The following is a 20,382-nucleotide window of genomic DNA, read 5'->3' as shown; positions in this document are numbered from 1 at the left end:
CGAGTATAGCTCGAAGATCCACTTCATCATCCCCTTACCCAGCCCCACGTAATGCAAAGTCTCCCTGAGAAAGTGCCAGTCCACCTGATCAGATGTAGATGGATAAATAGTCCCTCCGCACTCCTCACAACGCTCCCGGCCTATACAGCAGTGGTGCTCGCAGTGATGACCACGGATGGCACCGTGCAGACACAAGGCAGAAGACAGGAATCACCAGCACTCAGTAATTTCAATAGAATTTGACATCTTTTTGCCCTGATGAAGGGACCCTGTGTGGCCCCCGAAACGTTGGCTTTTTCATTGTGACGATCTGTCCAAATAAATGGAGCGTATTGAATGATATTACTGAGTGCTGGCGATTCCTGTCTTCTGCCTTTAGTCCACCCGATTGAACGCCTTCTCCGCATCTGTAGAGGATCATCAGAGGGGTCGGGTTCAATCGGGCAGAGTGGATTAGATTAAGTACCCTAGTAGTGTTATCTCAAGCCTCCCTATGAGGAACAAAACACCAGAGAGGGGATGTGGGGCATAAGCCTGTTAGCTAACATTTTAGCAAAGAGCTTCAGGTCCAAGTCCAAGAGGGATATGGGCCTGTGGTTGCAACACTGGGATATGTCTTTGTTTGTGTAGCGCTCACCCCCTAAGGAGCCGCTGAATAACCGGATATTTCTATCCCCCTGCACCAATGTACCGCCCAAATCTTGGATCCACAGCACACCAACACACCTTTGAACAGTTTTATAGCAGATTTAATAATAGCACAATACACAAAGCAACTAAGGCAATAGTATACCCAACAATCACACAAAAAGGATATTAAGCAGTGTGGGAATCACCCAGTTCTGTTGCATGCAGTCCTAATTCACACAGTGCCCCACACACAGGCCTGTCTCCTCCAGATTTCCCAGTCAGACTGGGCATGCTCAGTGACTGCAATCCATAGCCCTTCCTCCTTCCTCTTGCACAGCATCCTGGGAGTGGTAGTTCACAAAAGCTCCATTAACAATCCCCAGTGTCAGCTCTGCACTGCAATCCCCACAAATCTCTGCTTCAGATCACACACAGGGACAAATTAACTCCTTACAGTTAGGAACAGGAATCGCTGTGATAGCACATATATGTATATTATATAGGGGCTACATTTGGTTTTGGGACAACTGCAATATGGGCATGTAAGGAGTCAACGGGACGAGGGGAGCTCGAAAGGAATGCATTGAATGCCGTGAGGAAATAAGAAGAGAGGAGGTGGGAGAACTGTGTATAGTAAGGAAGGGTGAGGCCGTCAGGTCCCAGGGCCTTACCCGACTTAGACTGTTTGAGCGCAAAAGCCAATTCCTCGCCGGTGAATGGTCCTTCTAGCCATTCGCAGTCCGTTGTGGATAAAGATGGCATGCCAGAATCCCTAATGTAGCTACACATTACATCTACCGGTTGTGCCCCAGTATCTCTAGGTGTCTCCGCTAGATTGTAGAGATCATGATAGTATTTCCGGAATTCCGGACGCCTCCAGGTAGGCGCTGACCACCCCATCCTGCAATTAAGATTCATTCAGGTGCCAGGATGAGTTCCTGGAAGGTGGAGGGCCAAGATCCACAAGGACATGTATGGGGGCATGATCAGAGCACAAGATATTGTCAATCGAGGCATCCCAGATCAAGGGAAGGTCTGAGTGTTTCACACAAAAAAAATAAATGCGAGAATAGGTTAGAGAGTGGAATGTATAGTCGCGAGATTGGGGATGTAACAGTCGCCAGATATCAGTGAGATGTAGTACCTGTAGCTCAGCTTTGAGGCACTTGAGTCGGGAGTAGGAGAGGTGAGAAGAACCCCTGGAAACGTCGAGGGCAGGGTCTAAGGCAAAGTTCAATCCCCCCCCCCACTATCAGCACCCCTTCTTCGAATTCCAAGATCTGTGGGACCACTCGTAGGAAGGACAGCTAGTCAGAGTTGGGGAGGTATAGGTTAACCAGAGTAACTATGGTGTTCCCAATCGTGCCCTTGACAAAGAGGTATCTCCCTTTAGGGTCAAGGCGGAGATCCTGGAAGGACCACGGAACCGACTTAGCTAGGAGCACACTCACACCTTTGAATTTAGAGAGAGGAGACGGGCAATGGTAAGCAATCAGGTAGTCTCTATTGTGTAAAGTCGGGAGTTTGTCTTGACGAAAGTGGGTCTCCTGCAAGAAGGCAATGTGCATACCCGATTTCTTCAGGTCCACCAGGAGCCGCGACCGCCACTCTGGGATATTGAGACCCTAAACGTTTAGGGCAGTAAATTTCATTGGGTTCATCCTGAACTAGCAGAATCGGGGGTAACCCAACCCGGTGAGCAAAGGAGAAGGAGGGAAACAGTGGGGGGGGGAATGAACGATAAGAATAGAGGAGAGAATGGAAAGCACGAGCAGGGAGGGCAAGGAGAGAGCAAGAGGGGGTAAAGAAAGAGGGGGGAGGAAAGGAGGGGGAGCGGTAAAAAGGTAAGAGAAGGGATAACGATAGGCAAGCAGGAGTTTAAAATAGCGCTTTTTGCAGATGATGTCATTCTCACAGTGACTAAACTGTTATTGTCATTACCAAATTTGCAGGAAGCACTCCATCGTTACTCGATGGTATCTGGCTATAAACTAAATGCAAGCAAAACTGAATCACTACCGTTAAACATGTCCCCCGTGGTCCTGGCCTCGCTACAGGCTTCTTGCCCGTATACCTGGAAGGGAGACACCTTGAAATATCTAGGCATCCACCTCACTACTAAATCAACATCCCTCTATGCAGCCAACTATAAGCCGCTGTTTCAATCCTTACGGTCTCAGATGAAATGATGGCAAACTCTAGAGTTGTCCTTTATGGGTAGGCTTACATCGATAAAAATGACCTTATTGCCGAAGCTGTTGTACTATTTTAGCACACTATCGGTAAGAATACCGGCCTCGGATTTGAGGTCTTTTCAAAGTGATGTGTTAAATTTTGTCTGGAGGGGTAAGAGACATCGGGTAGCACAGCGAATACTCTATGCTTCGACAGCAAGAGGGGGACAGGCACTACCACATCTGTTACATTATTACCACGCAGCTCAACTACTCGCTATACCTGTCCTAGCTAGATATGATCCTTCTACTAGCTGGGCAGCAATAGAGGGGTTATGGCTTAGGCCAATACATCCTAACGCTTTGTCATAGTCATGCCCAATACAACTACCTCATGGTAAATTATTATCCTCCATGTCTCTTCTGATAGAAATATGGAACAAAGTTAAGATCTCCCTAGGTCTGAGGCACAGCCCAATCGTCCCTAACCCCCTTCTTACTTAATCCCAAATTACCGTCTGGTATGTCGCGGGAATGGCTAGAGATGTGGCAAACTAAAGACGTTTCATATTATGGATCTATTAGACAAGCTGTCAAACAAACTGTTACCTTTTGAACAGCTTCGGGAAAGGCACAACCTTCCTTCACGTGCGCTCTACTCCTACTTACAGATCAAGCACTTTGTGCAATCAATCATGCCCAATCTAACATTCCTACGGCAAACACAATTTGAGCCGTATGTTCCACTACTAACTCCTCAAAGGGGCTGGTTTAATTCATTTACAGGTTAGTAAATGATGGTGGCCAGAATGGCTTTACTAAATTTCCCTAAATGTTAAAATGGGAAAGGGACCTAGGGATCACACGATTACCCCACAGCAATGGGAACTTATCTGGCGAACTGCAGCCAAGACCTCGATATGTTCAATATATAGAGAGGATCTATATAAAATATTATACCATTGGTATTACACGCCTGACGTACTACATTCTATATACCCATCGACGTCCCCAACTTGCTGGAGGTGTGATGGGAGTGTAGGCACCCTATTTCACATATTCTGGTCTTGCCCATTATTGCAGTCATATTGGAAGATGGTGAAACACACACTACAAAATCTAACGGGTCACTCACTTCCCCTGGCTCCTCTACATTATTTGTTCAATTTACAATTCCCACATTTATCAAAGTCTGATAAAAAGCTAGCCATGCATGTATTGACAGCAGCTAGATGTTTAATATCATTACAATGGAAAAGAAAACTACCACCTTCTAGAACGGACTATATGCCCGTATCAAAGAAGTCCAGTCAATGGAGTACCTAACAGCGAGGCTTAACAACACTTTGCTGGCGCACAAGAAGGTTTGGGGGGGCCTGGACTAATAGAGAAGACCAGGTAGGAAGTACACAAATAAATGGCACCTTTTCAGACTGGGCTAGTGTATTGAGCGGTGTGCCTCAGGGTTCTGTGCTGGGTCCCATATTGTTCAACTTATTTATTAATGACATCGGGGAGGGTGTTAACAGCGATATTTCCGTGTTTGCGGATGACACCAAAATTGGGAGGGTAATAGACACGGACTTAGACATTATAACATTACAGGAGGACCTGGATAAAATAGGGGAGTGGGCATTAATGTGGCAGATGAGGTTTAATGTCGATAAATGCAAAGTAATGCACTTTGGAATTAAAAATAAACAAATGGGTTATACAATTATGGGTATGCCGCTAGGGAAGTCAGAAATGGAGAAGGATTTGGGGGTCATTGTAGACCACAAACTGAAAGGTAGTTTGCAGTGCCAGGCTGCTGTAAACAAAGCTAGCAGGGTCTTGTCCTGTATTAAAAAGGGGATGTATTGCAGGGACAAGTCTATAATTTTGCCACTTTATAGATCATTGGTTCGACCTCATCTGGAGTACGCGGTCCAGTTCTGGTCACCAGTACTAAGAAAAGATGTCCTTGAGTTGGAAAAAGTCCAGCGGAGGGCAACCAAACTAATTAGGGGTATGGAGGACCAGAGCTACGAGACGAGGCTACTAAATTTAAACATGTTCACATTGGAGGTGAGGAGATTAAGGGGGGGATATGATCTCCATGTACAAAATGTTCAATGGTGGCAGCAACATTAGCGATAAACTGTTTAAAATTAACTCCATTACAAAAACTAGAGGCCACCACCTAAAATTGGTGGGAAAAAAATTCCAGCACAAGGGGCGAAGGGGGTTCTTCACAGTAAGATCAGTTAGGGTCTGGAACTCACTGCCACAGACAGTGATTTCAGCAAAGAATGTGGAATTGTTCAAGAAACTTTTGGACGATTTCTTAAGGGACCGTAATATACAGGGGTACAGGTACTCCTAGAACTCCTAATAGGTTGGACTTGATGGACTAATGTCTTTATTCAACCTCAAATACTATGTAACTATGACTGCGCGCATGCTGGAATAATACGAGGGTCGTAGCTCGACCACAGGTAAAATGGGATGCAGCAGGTTCCAACGGAAAGCAGACAGGGAACGTCCGGGTCCGAAGCACCACTACTTAGGATTACTGCGGAGGAATATTTCATTTTATTCTCGTCTCTTCTTTTCCTTTCCTTTCCATACTTTCCTCATCTTTACTGATATTAAGTTAAGAAATGATAAGATACAAAAGCTAGACGGATCTGGGTCCTTACAAATAATGTATGGCCATGGCAGGCATGTTATTACTTGGTTTAGTCTATTAGCATTACTTATGTTGATATATTAGCAGAGATGCAAGACGAAATTGCTGTGATGTCATGCTTGTATACTACCAAATGTTCTACCCTTTTGTTTTTAGACCCATTGCTGGTTTAGCTCTCTATATTGTTATATTGCTATATTGTCATAAAGATGTCTGTCTTGCTTTTATTTGAAAAACTTAAGTAAAAATTGTCAATTTAAAAAAAAAAAAGGCAAGAGAAGGAGGAGAGAGCAACAAGAGCGAAATGAGGTAAGATAAGACAAGAGGTCACAGAGCAACACTTATGCTCCGAGAAATTTAACTAAAGCTAGCTATGGTGCTAGCACAATGATAAGTAAAGAGACCCTCTCTCACGAGGTAGAGAGGAGTCTAACCTTTTGGGAGGTGGTCACTTTAGGCAATGGGATACAAATGACAAATCAAAGAGAAGCAACCGTTCTCAGGATTCAGGTCATCAAATACATTAGACAAATAAGAGGGTACTAATAAAAATACAGTACACCATCCGCAATCTATAACCGAAGGGATCATGGGTGCGTCTCCAGGTAAGAGCATATGTGGTTGGCATGTATCCCTCAACCATCGCAAACCTAATGAGAATGGGTTAGAACATCAAATAGACAAATGCGGTTCATACAGTGCTGTGCGGGTGATGGGAGGCGCCATCGTTCGGGATTGTGGGAGCCCCACAGACCGAAGGCTGGGAAGGTGGTAGTCACAACATAGGCATGCAGCTAGCTATGGTAGACATAGCTATTTGGCCACAGGGGCACGGCGCTTACTCTTCATCACCAAATCGTACAACAACAATAACAAACAAAAATGCACCCGGAAGCACTGCAGAACACTACAGGTCCCGGCTGTCGCATCACAACCATCAAGGCACCCCAAGACCATAGAAGACTCCCCGCCAGGGCCATATAACCATGGCATTGTATGGGACGATGGGTCCGGAGCGGCACAACCCATACAGGGTAGCAGACGAACCAATCCCATTACCCACCCAATCCTCGCCTCCGCCCCCCCAAAACTCCCAGAAGAGGGAGAGACGAGGCCAAGAGAGGTCTCCACACATAGCAAGATAAAAAGATTAAAAGAATGGCACCGGGTGGAGTGCCCTGTGTCAGTTTAACAAAGTTCCAATGGACAGCTCTTATGCCGGGCAGTCACATCAATCTCCCCTGCAGTCCTTACCACTCCGGGCATTCAGCCCCCACCCCCGGCCCACCCCTGGGCATCCTACAAGAATAGAGTACATTGAAGATACTGCAGGGAAGCTAAACATAGAGCACAAACGGATATAAAATTACTCATGGCTCAAGGTAGTTCAATTTGCAGTCTAGAAGGGCAGGAGTGGGTATCCAGGCCACCTATCAGTGGGTGTCATGGCATCGACCGGATCAAGTGCGCTGGAAAAATCACCGGTGTCCTGTGATGGAGTTGTCAAAACATGTCGAGGAACAGAGGAACTGCGGGTGGAAGAGGTGCTGAGCTCACAACTCAGGGGCAGGCACTGGGGCTACACGTTGCAGGGATCTGGATTGAGATCTGGAACTGCAACCTCAGGATGGTCTGGGGGGAAATGGAGCGGCCTCCAGCGGGTCTTATGGAAAATACAACCAGTCAGGAATTGCAATAGGCTGAGCTTTCAGGAAGCTAAACAAGGCAGGGAGTTGCGCTGGTGTGTGAAGCTGGAAGGAAGAGTTATTGCATCTCACCAGTAAGTGGAAGAGATGGCCCCATCTGTAGGTCGTGCCAGCCACCCAGATCAGGTCTAGCAGAGGACGGAGCAGGCGGTGCATGCGGAGAGTGTTTCTGGACAGTTCAGGCAGGACATCGCGTGGTAAGGTAGAGCACGACTGCCTTGGCCCTTGTACTCGGTGTACACGATCAAGCTGCAGATCTGTCGTAGGTGGCTTGCCCAGAAGTTGGTTGAGGGCAACAACCATGTCGCGGAGATGGATGCCTGCCATAGCCTCAGAGATGTCTCGCAACCGAAGGTTGTTTATGCGATTAGTTTTCGGAATCGTCAATGGGGAGTTGCATAGAGAGAAAACGTTTATGTGTTGATGCTGAGGCCGACTCCAGCACCAGGACACAGGAGGTTAAATCGGAAGTGGTGTTCTCCACCACTGTCACCCTCTGGTCCACTGCAGAGATATGGTGTTTGATGTCTTGTACCTCCCTCTTGGGTGCGTCCACTATTGAGGACGCCATGGCTTCCAGGTCCCTTTTAGTGGAGAGGAGGTGGAGGAGGTCCTGCATGCTGCTCCTGTCTCCCGGCCCTGACAGGCTAGGTGTCTGTGAGGACAGCACGTGTGATGTGGATCTCAGGGGTCTCCGGTGAGTGGATCGGGGAAATCACCCGCTCCCGAGGGTCAAAGTCAGCTGTAAGCGGGGGCGCATTGGTCTGGGTGCGGGCCCATTTCTCACTCCGCATGGGCGCTGCGGCCGAAGAGTGGGTGAGCGCCATGTTGGATTCTTCATCCAGGAGAGAAGAGCCGGTGCCTGGATGGGAGAACAAGCTGTATGGCGGTCTCCCTGGGTGCCCAGGGTCTTAGGCTCCTTCGGCATCAATTGCGGTGTGTAGGGGAATCAGGTAGCACGTCGACCTGCCACGAACGGTGCAGAGCTCCTGTGCATGAGCGGGGGGAGGGGAAGGACGCCCTCCCGCTCCTATAAGGTTTATGCCCGGCCGCTTACCTACGGCCAGTGGATGGGAGGTCGTTACATACTTATAAAAAGCAAATATTCAGTAATATTTTAAGCATTTAGGAACGCATCCAGATTTTTTTTGTTTTAAACAGTTAACTGAGCTAGCTAGAACTAGCTCCTGGGGGAGTCTATTCCACATTCTCAAGATTTGACTTTGAAGCAGCCTTTCTGTATGCAAAGGTTATACCTCTTTTCCTCCAGACGCAAAGAGTGCCCCTTGTCCTTTGTAATGACCTTAAAGTGAATCATTTGGCACCGAGCCCACTATATGGACCATTTATGTATTTATACATGGTGATCATATCCTTCCCTTAATCGCCTCTTCTCAAGAGGCTTGAAAGGGTAAAAGAAGGGCCTTGCTTACGCCGAGCCTCCTTACCCTTCTTAAGCTGCAGTAAGAAGGTACTCTTGCCACCAGTAAGATTCTTGATATCATCCAGCATTGCTCCAAACAAATGGTCGCCCTTACGCTCATCAGAGCCTTCTTAAAAGTCTGGTCAGTAGACCAGCACTTGAGACACAGAAGACAGTGAAAAACAGCAGCAGACACTGACAGCTTAAACAACAAGGGTCCCATATCCAGAAAAGTATTGCAGATGTATTGAAGGCCATGGACCAGTTGATCAGCTAGCTCCACATAAGCAGTAGACACCAGTTAACCCTCCAAACCCGCGCAAAAACATTGCCTATTCTGAGCCTCTGAGGCTGTGGCTAAAAAACAGGCCACAAAGCAGATCCAGCTGCGCCCAACTCCCCCAGAGCCCACAGCCCCAGGACATCTAGAACCCCTTACCACAGACACGTCTATGCAACCTGCTGTGGAGGACCGAGCTGCTTGCCAGCAAAAAGTATCCCCAGCAGCCCCAAGAAGAAGTGCAGAGCTGGAGCAGCCTTCCGTGCGTCCCTCTCGCTCCTCGTGGTGAGGAGCGCAGGATAAACTGCTGATGATGCCAGCGCACAGAGAAGCACCTGCCCCCAGCATACAGCACGGACGGCCTGAGAGCTGCATATGCGGCCATGCCCCCTGCCTCTGACTCTCCCGCACCACCAGACAGCCGCAGCACAATGGCCGGCAGGAGACACAGAAAGGAAATTAAAGGTGTAGCCCCAAAAGGGCCCAACAGGGTGTGGAAGGGGGGTGAGGAGTGGCAAGTTTGGCCACAGCAGAGGAGCTGCAGCCCAACATAAGACCTGGTGAACTAGGGTTGCCACCCGTCCGGGATTCACTCGGACAGTCCGGGATTTGAATCCTGTGCCCGGGATTCAGCCCACCTGATGCCCGGACACAGTATTCAAATCGGACTGTGGCTCTTTAAGTAAGCTGCACATACTCCTGGAGCTGTCAGTTGTCGACTCTTGCTGTCGGCTCCTCACTGTGCCTAATCGCCCCTCCTCTCTTCCTCTCCTCTACAGCAGTGCTGAGAGAATTTCGGCATCTTCAGCATTTAACTCTTCAGAGCTTGTTGAGTTCCTGTGTCCCGCGCATTGGCATCGTGCCTCCATCTGCTTCCTTCTATGTCACTTTAGGACCCAGTAGTGACGTCGGAACCTGTGAGAAGTCCCATTGAGTGCAGCGGGAGAAACATCTGACACACCGTCCTGTGTGAGGTTTGATTTTGAGTTTTAAGCTTCTACACAGCTATGAACCTCTGTTCTCCCCCATTTTGCAGCACTGGCTCAAGAATTGATCACTGGATTGCTGGGAGGTAGAGGGGTTTCACATGTTCCTCTATACCTAAAAGTAGTGGGCAGGCTGACAATAGTTTGGGAAGAACATTGAAGGCAGATTGACCATGCTTAAAGTCCCTTCTGTAAAGTGAACTTGTCATTTTGTCCAGTAGGCCGAAAGTAACAAGATCACCGCGCGGTATCGTCCATGATAACGCGCAGATTTCCTGTGCGGTCACAGAATTGCCCACTACCAACAATCGCGCTGGCGGTGCCATTGTTTTATAATGGCACCCCAGTCACGCCGGGCGGATTGCGCGATTTCCTGCCACGATTCCACCCGTGCAACTGAAAACAGCCGCGTATTGTGTGTACATGTACCTTTTTTTGTGATTGCCGCGTGGATGTAACCCCATTAAAGTGCACGACACGCATCCCGGATCGCCCAGGTCTGCACTTATTGACATCATTGCACCTAATCAGTGCAGGATCAGCGTGCACATAATCAGGATGGAACGTGGGCACTGGTAGAAGTATCCACCCACATTGGAGCCCTAAAGATTGGAGGACTTTCATGGGACTGCAAATTATGGTGAGCAGCACCATCCCTATAAATGGGACAGCCTGACGCTGTTGCCTTAGGCGATGTCTCTTAGGGTCACGCGGGGTGGGGAACGGCAAGCATATTATTTACTGGGTGCCTGCTGCCCCCTTTTTGACCAGAGTGCCAGAGGTTGCTAAGAGCTGGGTGGAAGGAGGTGCAAGGGCCATACAGCTCTTAGCAACCTGAGACACTGCTGGACAGGACAACAACGGCCAAAGCGTCAATGTTACTCCTGCACACCTGGGCGGCAGTGTCACTCTCCACCAGAAACCCCCCCCACACACTATGTGCCTGCATCTCCAGCACCAACACCCCCATCCTCAGGCAGCAAAAAGGATTGGGACCACCCTGACGGTGAGTATTACTAGGTGTTAGAACATTTCCAGGGTTATTCACAAAAAGGTGTAGAGTGAAGAGTCTCCCCCGACAGGAGGGTGAAAGGGGACCAGCTATATCCAGACCTTGTTCCCGAGGTCTGTGGAATAAGAAAGCAGTTTTCCTTAAGGATATAACACACGAGAAGAGGTGGTGGCACCTTGTTTTGAAAACACAGAGTGTGGATGAGGAGTGATGGTGGAAACCTCTAACTGAAGACATACACCAGACGGCACTAATTGGACCCCTTTATAAGTGTTTGCATTGCACTATAAATGTGAAAAATACTTTTTTTTAGTTAATGTAATTTTTGGGATTGCACTATAAATGCAAATATGTTTTTTTAGTTAATTGCATTGCGGCAGAGTGGTATACATGGCTCTACCAATTGAGTTCGGAATACACAGTGATTTATATCATTCATTATACAGGGATATATGTGGTAAATTGTTTAGAGTGATTGTGGGTATTGGGAGCATGGCACCATATACACATTTTTTTGTTTAACACTTTATAGATTGGGTGTACGCAGCTTATTAATCTTATTGTCTCAAGGCAGGCTGTGAAGTACAGTCGTTTTTGGAGACTAATAGTGCATATCTGGGGACCTGTGACATGCCCCCACAAAAGATGCCACAGGTGACCCAGGTATGCACTATTGCACATAACTCAAATGTTATTTCATCACAAAATATATGCATTGTGTATACTCTGTAAAAAAAAAAAAAATTGCCGCAAGGTGCTATAGTGTTCGGGTTTGGCTTGCAGAAAAGGTAACCCTAGGGTAAACCCACATGAAAGGGGTGCCCCTGCGCCAGCCCAGTATGTTAGGGAAGCATAAGGCACCCAGTCTACTCCCATAACCCATAAGGAAAGAGAGAGGGACCCACTTACTTGTCTAGACCGACACCATGGTGCCAATAACAAATACAGACGACCTCTCACTGAGGTGGGGGGTCTGAAAGCCTAGGGGGGACACTATGACAAAACAGCTGCAGGCAAATTGGTCATATGCTTCCTCCTGTGAATCCCCTCAGAAGCTGACCCGGATCCAGGAAGGGGTTGTTGCAGCTGAACCAGCATTCCTGTACAGGCCTGTATGTCCTCATAGGCAGAGCTAGGGAGACTATAAGGATCTATAACATCCGGCCAGTCATCCAGCTCAGCAGTTGATTGAAGGTCAACATCCTGCAACCAAGATCCCAATAGGAAAATAGGTCCATACTGCCCAACACTAGGCAAAAAACTGAGCTTCCTCTAATAAGCAGGGTGTTGAGCCACAAGCAAGGGCCACATCCAGGGCTGCGCTTTGCTGTTTGTTGTCTAGCGTCCTACTACTGCAGGTGGTCGTATCTCCCTTCCCTTAAATTTTGTGTCCTTCAATGAATGGAAGGGAATGGATTTAGCCACCAGAGGCTTAGACTTCTTCTATTGAGGGTAAAAGGTGCCCTTGTCCCCCCGTTACTTCCTTGATATACTGTAGGTATTTAAAGATTTGTTGAACAGGAGTTTCCCAGTAAAGGGCATGCTTTCAAGGAGCTTCTTGCAAGAGAACTTTGCAGACCAGCTTTTTAGCCATAGGATCTGTCATACATGGACAGACAGGAGGACCCATCCTGGAGCTTTGTCTAAGGGTATACAGGCCATCTACATAGTAGCACACATTGACAGGAAAGAGCACTACATATTTTAGAGCAGTGGGGTCTGTCAAGAAAGACTCAGGGTCCCTAGACGTAGCATTTGTCTACACGGATAAAGTCTGCCACCCCACCATGGTGGCAACAACAGGTTACAAAGCAGGGCCTGCAAGGGAAAATAAGGCATTACAGAGAGGTTCTCATGCCTTGTCCACAGTTTTTGAAAATAGGAACATGCTGTAAAGGGATCGTTAACATAATCTACAACAGAGACAGGCTATTTTTTTTATTTATTATAAAACTGTCTTAGGGTATTTCTTAGCAAACCATTTCAGAGAAGTAAAGATTCTTCTGGGGTAATCCCAGTCAACATACAACACTGTATGTGCTGTACAGGAAACATTTTGGCATAGTAGTGACCTTTGGCAAAGGTTGACGCTGGTGGAGCTACCTGTAAAAAATCACGCTCTGCATACATAAGAACAGAATGCGTGTCCTCGAGCTTGGAAGAGATGTCAGGAGACAATCCTCTTCTGAGTCCATGGAACTGGAAGCCACCCCTACTTCCTCATCTTCTTCCTCAAGGAGTGCACAAGCAAGCAGAAATATGTCAGTGAGCAACAAAGAAGAGAAAGGAGAGGGCAGCCATTCACGCCTCCTGCGGCCTGAGGGTTCCAATAGTGCAGCCATTTTCACCAGCAGTTCCACCATTATTGCAGTAAACGCTTCTTTGGAAAGGCAGGGTAGAAGAGGGAATCCTAGAGAATTCTGAAGAGGGCAGGGAGGAAGGGGGGAGTAGGGGCAGAACGCAGGGCTAACAGAAACCCATGATTATGATTTGCCATTGTCTGAGAGGTTTATCCATAGCACTCACAACTGTGGGAGGAGCCCAGAGTCCCAATACTGTATGCAACAACATTACAGTAGACCAGTGGCTAGAGGAGATCTGGACGCCTTTAAGCACAATGCAGAGTTGCAGCTGCAGCTGGAGCAGTTTGCTGTGCAGGCACCATGTGGCTCCCCAGGCCACCTGTGGAAATGGCAATGAAAAAAATTGGGAGAGTGAACTTCAACCCACACTTGAGTCCCAAGCTGGCCATCAGGGGGAAGAGGCAAAACCGGGTACTTTAACAGAGAATAGCCCTGATTTGTCACCCTCAGAGCAGCAGGTGACTCAGCAGCATGGCCACTTTAAGGGAACATACCCCATCCAGTCTTCGTTCTCCCACTGAGCCTACCCCCTGAAGGTGGTCTTCAGGGACAGGGCTCCATCAAAATAAACCACAACCCTGGACCTGTAAAGTACCCTGTGCCAACTACAAGTGCTGCACAGGGTACTTTTTTTTCCTCTGCTGAGGAAAAAAACTTGACAGTAGCTGCCGCTGACATTTTCTAGAAGAGCCTTCAGTAGAAACTGCAGAAACTGTAAAAACTGTAAAAAACTGAGGCAGGCTAGGAGTGGGAAGGTTATCCTAATGGCTTTAATTTGCCAGTGTCCAATCATCTGAAGATAACTGCATAGCATAACACAACACTTTAAGATGTAACCCTGTTTCCTGTGATGTATCATCAAGACATTTTAATTCCTTTAGGCATTCATGGTTTCAAACACGTTTTAAGCAAGGGGTCTATTCAATATATCCCTTTGAAGCCCAACTAAACTTATCACTTAAATCTGATAAATACATTACAGGTGCATCATCAAAGGTGAGCAGTTCCTTTTTTTGTTCAAAAAGCACACAGCCCAAGTAAATAAAAAAAAATCCTGTCCCCTGTAAGCATGCTCTTTCTGTTTAAGCAATAGTCTCTCTGCAGAGGCCCCACTTAAGCCCTGCCAAGTCAAACCCGATCTGCAATCAACAAAGCTTACATGCTCTGTTTGGAAAGTTCTAGATCTGATTTAGTAGGGAGCATCTCTGACCTGTGCAGAGAGCCCATTTTGCCACACAGCGAGCGAGGGTCTCTATTTGCACATGCTGGCAGGGGGGTAGACTGCTATTTAAGCTGTGGCTGCTTTCTAAAGAAACCAAACTGTAAGACTTCCCCCACCTTTTGTTTTATGTACCTGGAATGAATTGGGTGGATTTAAATTGAATGTTCAATTGGGCTTTATTACTATCCTGTTATACATAAATAAACACTCCCATTAGCTTTTAGTTTTATTTCATCAACAGTTTTTGTCCCTTGGGCCCATCATTCATCATACTATACTGTATGTAAAATGCCAGCAAATGTCAAACACATATGACTTTTACTTGTTACTTGATTATGTAGTGCATTAAAGGCAAGGCTGCTACAAAGTATTTCCTCTATGTATTTACTTTTAGACATGTGCAATAAAATTATGTTTTAGACAATAACTTACCTGTCCCACTTCATCAAAAGCCATGACAACCACCGCCACACCAAACTGCTTTATCTTTTTAGCTTTTGCCAGGAAATCCTCCTCTCCCTCCTTCAAACTGATACTATTTACTATACATTTACCCTGACAGCATTTCAGTCCAGCTTCAATTACTTCAAAATTGGATGAGTCAATGCATAGAGGAACCTAAAATATAGAAGATCATAAATTACAAAAGCCCCCTTAAAGAGTCCCTATGTTAATGAAACATTTTTCTAAAGTGTGCCTATTCAGCCACAGAAGGAGTTAGGTGTCTAACTGTATAAAGTTGAACATAAAAGGAAAGCAGGAAGGAGTGCAAGTGACTGGCACAGAATGTGTGGATGTGAAATGACCAGGGACTAACAATGAATTGAGGTAAATGACCATAGGAATGAAAAGGGTCGCACACCACCCGGTGTAGTGATCCACTGTCTTCCCCGCTGTCATTGTGCGCAACCTGCCCTTCCCGAACACATTAATTTCCCCTCCACACCGCACACAGGTGCCTCTCATCCTCCCTGCTCCAGCAGCAATACCACACACAAACAAACCCAGGTGATCACCCCAAGCCGCACTCCCCCATGCAAGACACAGGCTCCTTGACTGCACTGCCCAGCGGTGCCATCTGAGCCAAAGCCCAGTTCTCGATCCACCGACCGCTGACACCCGACGGCAGCTTCACTGCCTCCCACTCCTCTCACTTGGTTACCTGGACACGAGAACACTCTCACGCTGACATCCAGCGGCCGTTCCCCCCTTCTGCATCCCACTCCTCCTCCAGCTAAATTGCCAGGGTGCCAGCTTACACCACCTGTGTTCACACAGGATGGACTCCTGCCTCTTTTTCCTCTCCAACCAAGCGCAAAGCATTACCTTGGACAGCAGGTCCCTAGAGAACCTAGGACTTCGGCAATCAGGACTATCCATCTGAACCCCAATACAGCAAGTCTGCCCTAGGACCTCATCAATCAAGAATATCCATTAGAACCCCCACACCGCATCTCTCCTAGATTGACCTACAGGTGAACAACATCAAACAACCACCTAAAAAAACAGAACGTTTTTCGCCACCCTGCCTCCAACCTGCTACAGGATTTATTTAGTCAATGATATCGCCACACACCAAATTTCATGGTGAGTAAAGAATTCACAACCAGTTACACATGCAGAAATTCTCACATCACCAGGAGTGTCCCATCACTGTACCCACCCCAAACCTATCAGAGGAGACCATTGTGCCCTTTCATTCCATCACACATGAGTGCCAAACACCGCCTTTTCATCCCTACGTTCACTTACCTCGATTCATTGTTCACTGCCCCAGAAGTTTCATATTTAGCTCCCATTTATATTTGGTGATGTTCTCCATAGAATCTGCTGCTAAAACCTCAAATACAAATGTAATGCTCTTAATACAGATGAAAAGTATTTACTGTAACCAAATTGGGAGATGTGGAGCTAATCATTGCATGCACCAGTTGTGTAATTCATACTTGTTCCAGACTGCTTTTTGTATATTATGTATGTATAGGTGAATGGGCAGCACACAGCATAGTGGTTAACGCTTCTGCCTTGCAGCACTGGGGGACCCTGGTTCGAATCCTGGCCAGGCAACTATAAGCAAGGAGTTTGCACGTTCTCCCTGTGCTAGTGTTTCCTCCGGGTACTCCGGTTTCTTGCCACACTGCAAATACATAGGTTAAAATAAAATGAATTGGCTCCGGTCTAAATTGGCCCTTACATATGTATGCATGTGAGATAGAAACCTTAGATTGTAAGCTTCGCGAGAGCAGGGACTGATGTAAATGTGCAACTGTGTAAAGTGCTGCATAAATTGTTGGCGCTACATAAATACCAGTAATACATAAATAAATAAAACCATGCTATATAAGCAGAAAACATGTATTATGTAGTCTAAAGAGCATTTGATGCATACCCAAAGTGACGTTCTCCATTATGAATTAAATTTTCAAAAACTTGCTGAAAATGATTTACCTTAGCAATATCTGGTTCAGATGCAATGTAATTACAAAATCGTGCCATGGCCCTGGGCCCATCCAACATTCCATCATCCATGTTAATGTCCAGAACTTGTGCTCCCATTTCAACTTGTGCTTTTGCAATTGATAAAGCTTCCTGTTAAAATAAGACTATAATTAGGCTGATTGAACATGAAGGAATTGTATCACTCAACTTGACAGCTGCAAAATATTAAACAAATTATTTTTTCTTGCATGTATTCACAAGTCGCCCGAAGAGATCTACTGGCGTTTCTCCAATAAGTGACTACAGGTGTATAAAAGTCATAGGCGTGCGCATGGTCTGCCGGGTGTCACTTCTGCACACTGTGCACTTCAGCATGCGCTGACCCCACTCCATCATTTTACGTGGCCGAGTTGCTGTTGTTCCCAGTTGCTTCCACTTTGTTATAATATCATGTAATATTTAATAGCAAGGAAATTTCCTGGAACACCTGAATCCAATGATTTGGAGGGGTGTCCCAATACCTTTGGCAATATAGTGTGTGTATATATATATATATATACATACATACATATATATATATATATATATATACACACACACATATATATACACAAGCATATATACACACACATACTAGCATAACATATTAATTGCAACTTATTGGAGCAAAACTAACAAAATATACATAAGTTTAACAAGGGATTTATCATCAAATATGACTCATAATAGTATAATAGTAGGTACCGATCTCTGATCCATTAAAAAAACTGAACATGTATCTAAAGATGCATTTAATATAAATTATAATCTCTCTCTCTCTCTCTCTCTCGATATATATATATATATATATACACACACACACACATACATAACAAAAATATTGTTTTGTATAAATATGTTGAACTTCATGAACTCAGCATGGACGCCATTCAGAGGAAGTCATGTTTGACTAAACATGTCAACGCGTGGCCACACGCAGAGTTCATCACGTTTGAAGATTAGAGCTCTGAGCCCTGGAGAGACGAACGTGCGGGTTTTTTTGTATAACATGATCACTTTCTACAGAATATGTGAGTGTTTGAAATTCATTTAATAAAGCACTGTTTTTTTAAGACACACTGCATGTTAAATTTTTAATGTTTTTGGAACAGATGAGGAGATGCAGACTTCAGGATGGTGGAGTTGAATATGGTGGGAGCAGATCTATATGCGTTACACGCACAGCAGGTGAATTAACACGGATGTTTAATAGAGGATATACGGCACACAGAGATTGAAGAGCGATTTTTCAAATTGTGGATTGGACATTAATATTTCACTTTTTATGTGTTACACAATCTGATTGACACTTGTTGGTCACGGTGATATATCAGGAGTTCACGGCGACTAATTCTGGAACTTTCATGATTGTTGTTTTGGTTTATTGATTTAATTAATTTATTGTACACAGATATAGTTGTATATAGTCCTATTTGTAGCGCATTGCAGCTCAATATTCATATACGTGAAAGGATAAATACCTTTTAGCACAGCAGCTTAATAGGTGCATGGGGTTTTTTCCATAAGCACAGATTTGTTTATTTAAAATGTACCTAGTGAGACATGGATAGAAATCCAATTCAATGTGATACAGGGGCATCTTATGCTTTTAACTTCTATCCCACTTCTCCAAATTCGAAATGGCTCTCTCAATGCCCAAAATGTCATATTTCTCGTCCCAATTTAACCCATCTATTACGGCAATGCCCTTTTCTTTAACAATATTGGCAAACCATATCTCAGTATATGGTTTCCCTGTCAGACAACCTGTCACTTTACCCCCTCTTTTTGGTTTATTTCACTTCATACCTACCTGCTTTACCCTCTCCCACTCTTCGCCGTCTCAATGGGAACATTATTGCCTTCTAGCAGCAAAGAAAAACATTCTTTGGACGTGGATACATCCAAATCCCCCTAACTTGGCTGATGTGAAATCTACGCTAAACCAACTCATGCCGATTCATAAACTTGATACTAAACATAATTTGCACCTTACAGGAAAAATCTTAAGCACTTGGACTGACTAACTATTTGACACAGGAGCTCCAACACTCTTCATGGTACCCCTTAGCCAAATCTGATGGTTCCCTAGGTAAACTTGAAGTTTCATAATACCTTTAGGCTTAATCTCACATTCTAGTTCGTTCTATCACATACTCCTATATTGGATGTAATTTTTCACTTGTAGCCCCATTACCTTCTGTGAGGTGGCTACTAGACATTCAGTGATTGCCAGCGCTGTAGTCAGCCTGGTTGGATTATAGTGGCATTTATCTGGTTAATTCCAGGTGTCTGGCATTGACTGTACAGCCCCCCAGGGTGTGACTCTACTATATTGTGGGACAACCAATGAGTGGCACTGTGAGTGTATGTACAGTACAGCAGCAAATCACTATGTTTCTCTCAACCAGTGGTGCATGCTGGGATAGGGTACATATACTGGAGGGAATTGTCATGTGCTCAGACTAGTCAGGACCAGTCATGGATTAGGGATGGGTGCTGTCCAGCCACCCCCCAGGCTAGGCCTGGGGGTGGGCAGAGGCTGGAGTGTGGGAAGAGTTTCCATAGGTCTCAAGTATGGAAGAGGCCTGTGTTATTTGCCAAAAAAGGAGAACCAGAGAAGCTAATGTCTGCTGGAGGTGCCTGGAACATGGAGGACCTCTAGAGCATGGCTGGTGTCTCTCCTGCTGAGGATCTGTACTCATCCCTGCTCATCTGTTACTCCAATTACCGTTCACTGTATCACAAAATGATCTACACTGAGATGCTTAAAAGGTCTGGTGAGTCTGGAGTCTGTCTGTTATACCCTGGATGTCTAGGATCCCTATACCCTCTCTCGCCAGTGTGAAAAGTTTAATAAAAGTTATTCGGCATTGTATTACTGGATTGGACAGCAGCTTTGTGGGCACTAGAAGAGGGCGGTTGAATGCTAGTGGGGCAGCTGAAGATCAAACCCCTAGACAGACTAGTGATTATGAGCCAGGTTATTCAAAAGGCTCCTTCAAGGGTGAGCGCTACACACTCTTTCATCGATTTTCCTACATCATTCTTCTTACTTCCCCTACTTTAGTGTGTCTCTTTCTTGTCTTTCTGCAGTATACTTCAAACTCATAATTCAATCAACTTTATTTTCTCTATTTTCTACATACTGGCCGGACAGCATTTTTTTTCTTCTTTCTCTTTTCTTTCTTCGCTCCTTTTTGTGTATTCTCTGTATTGATAAATCTTTTATAACATTTTCTTTCTCTCTGGTTTACGGTTAAAACTAATATCCAATCAATGTATTCACTGTTTTTGTTTTTTTTCCTTTATGCAATTGCTTTGGTTGCAATACTGTTTTGCTATAATTGAAACTTAAATGTCATGTTTGCTGAATGTTTGAAACATTTTAATAAAGATATACATGCTAAAAAAAAACTTTACAAATTTGATACAAC

General features: G+C 45.5%; 1 protein-coding gene across 1 annotated transcript in view; it reads right to left on the bottom strand.

Moving 5' to 3' along the window:
- Window positions 1-20,382, bottom strand: part of MTR (5-methyltetrahydrofolate-homocysteine methyltransferase) — a 462,707-nt gene that overhangs the window by 231,293 nt on the left and 211,032 nt on the right. Inside the window, exons 14-15 of the mRNA XM_018563293.1 lie at window positions 16,916-17,056; window positions 14,900-15,085 (exon numbers count right to left, since the gene is read on the bottom strand). Coding sequence (XP_018418795.1) covers window positions 14,900-15,085; window positions 16,916-17,056 — 327 coding nt within the window. The remainder of the gene's footprint in view (window positions 1-14,899; window positions 15,086-16,915; window positions 17,057-20,382) is intronic.

This window comes from Nanorana parkeri, unplaced genomic scaffold, assembly GCF_000935625.1.
Source record: "Nanorana parkeri isolate BGI_ZX_2015 unplaced genomic scaffold, ASM93562v1 scaffold650, whole genome shotgun sequence".
NCBI classification, from domain to species: Eukaryota; Metazoa; Chordata; class Amphibia; order Anura; family Dicroglossidae; genus Nanorana; species Nanorana parkeri.
Note: the sequence above shows the minus strand (reverse complement) of the source record. Positions and strands in the feature narration are given on the sequence as shown.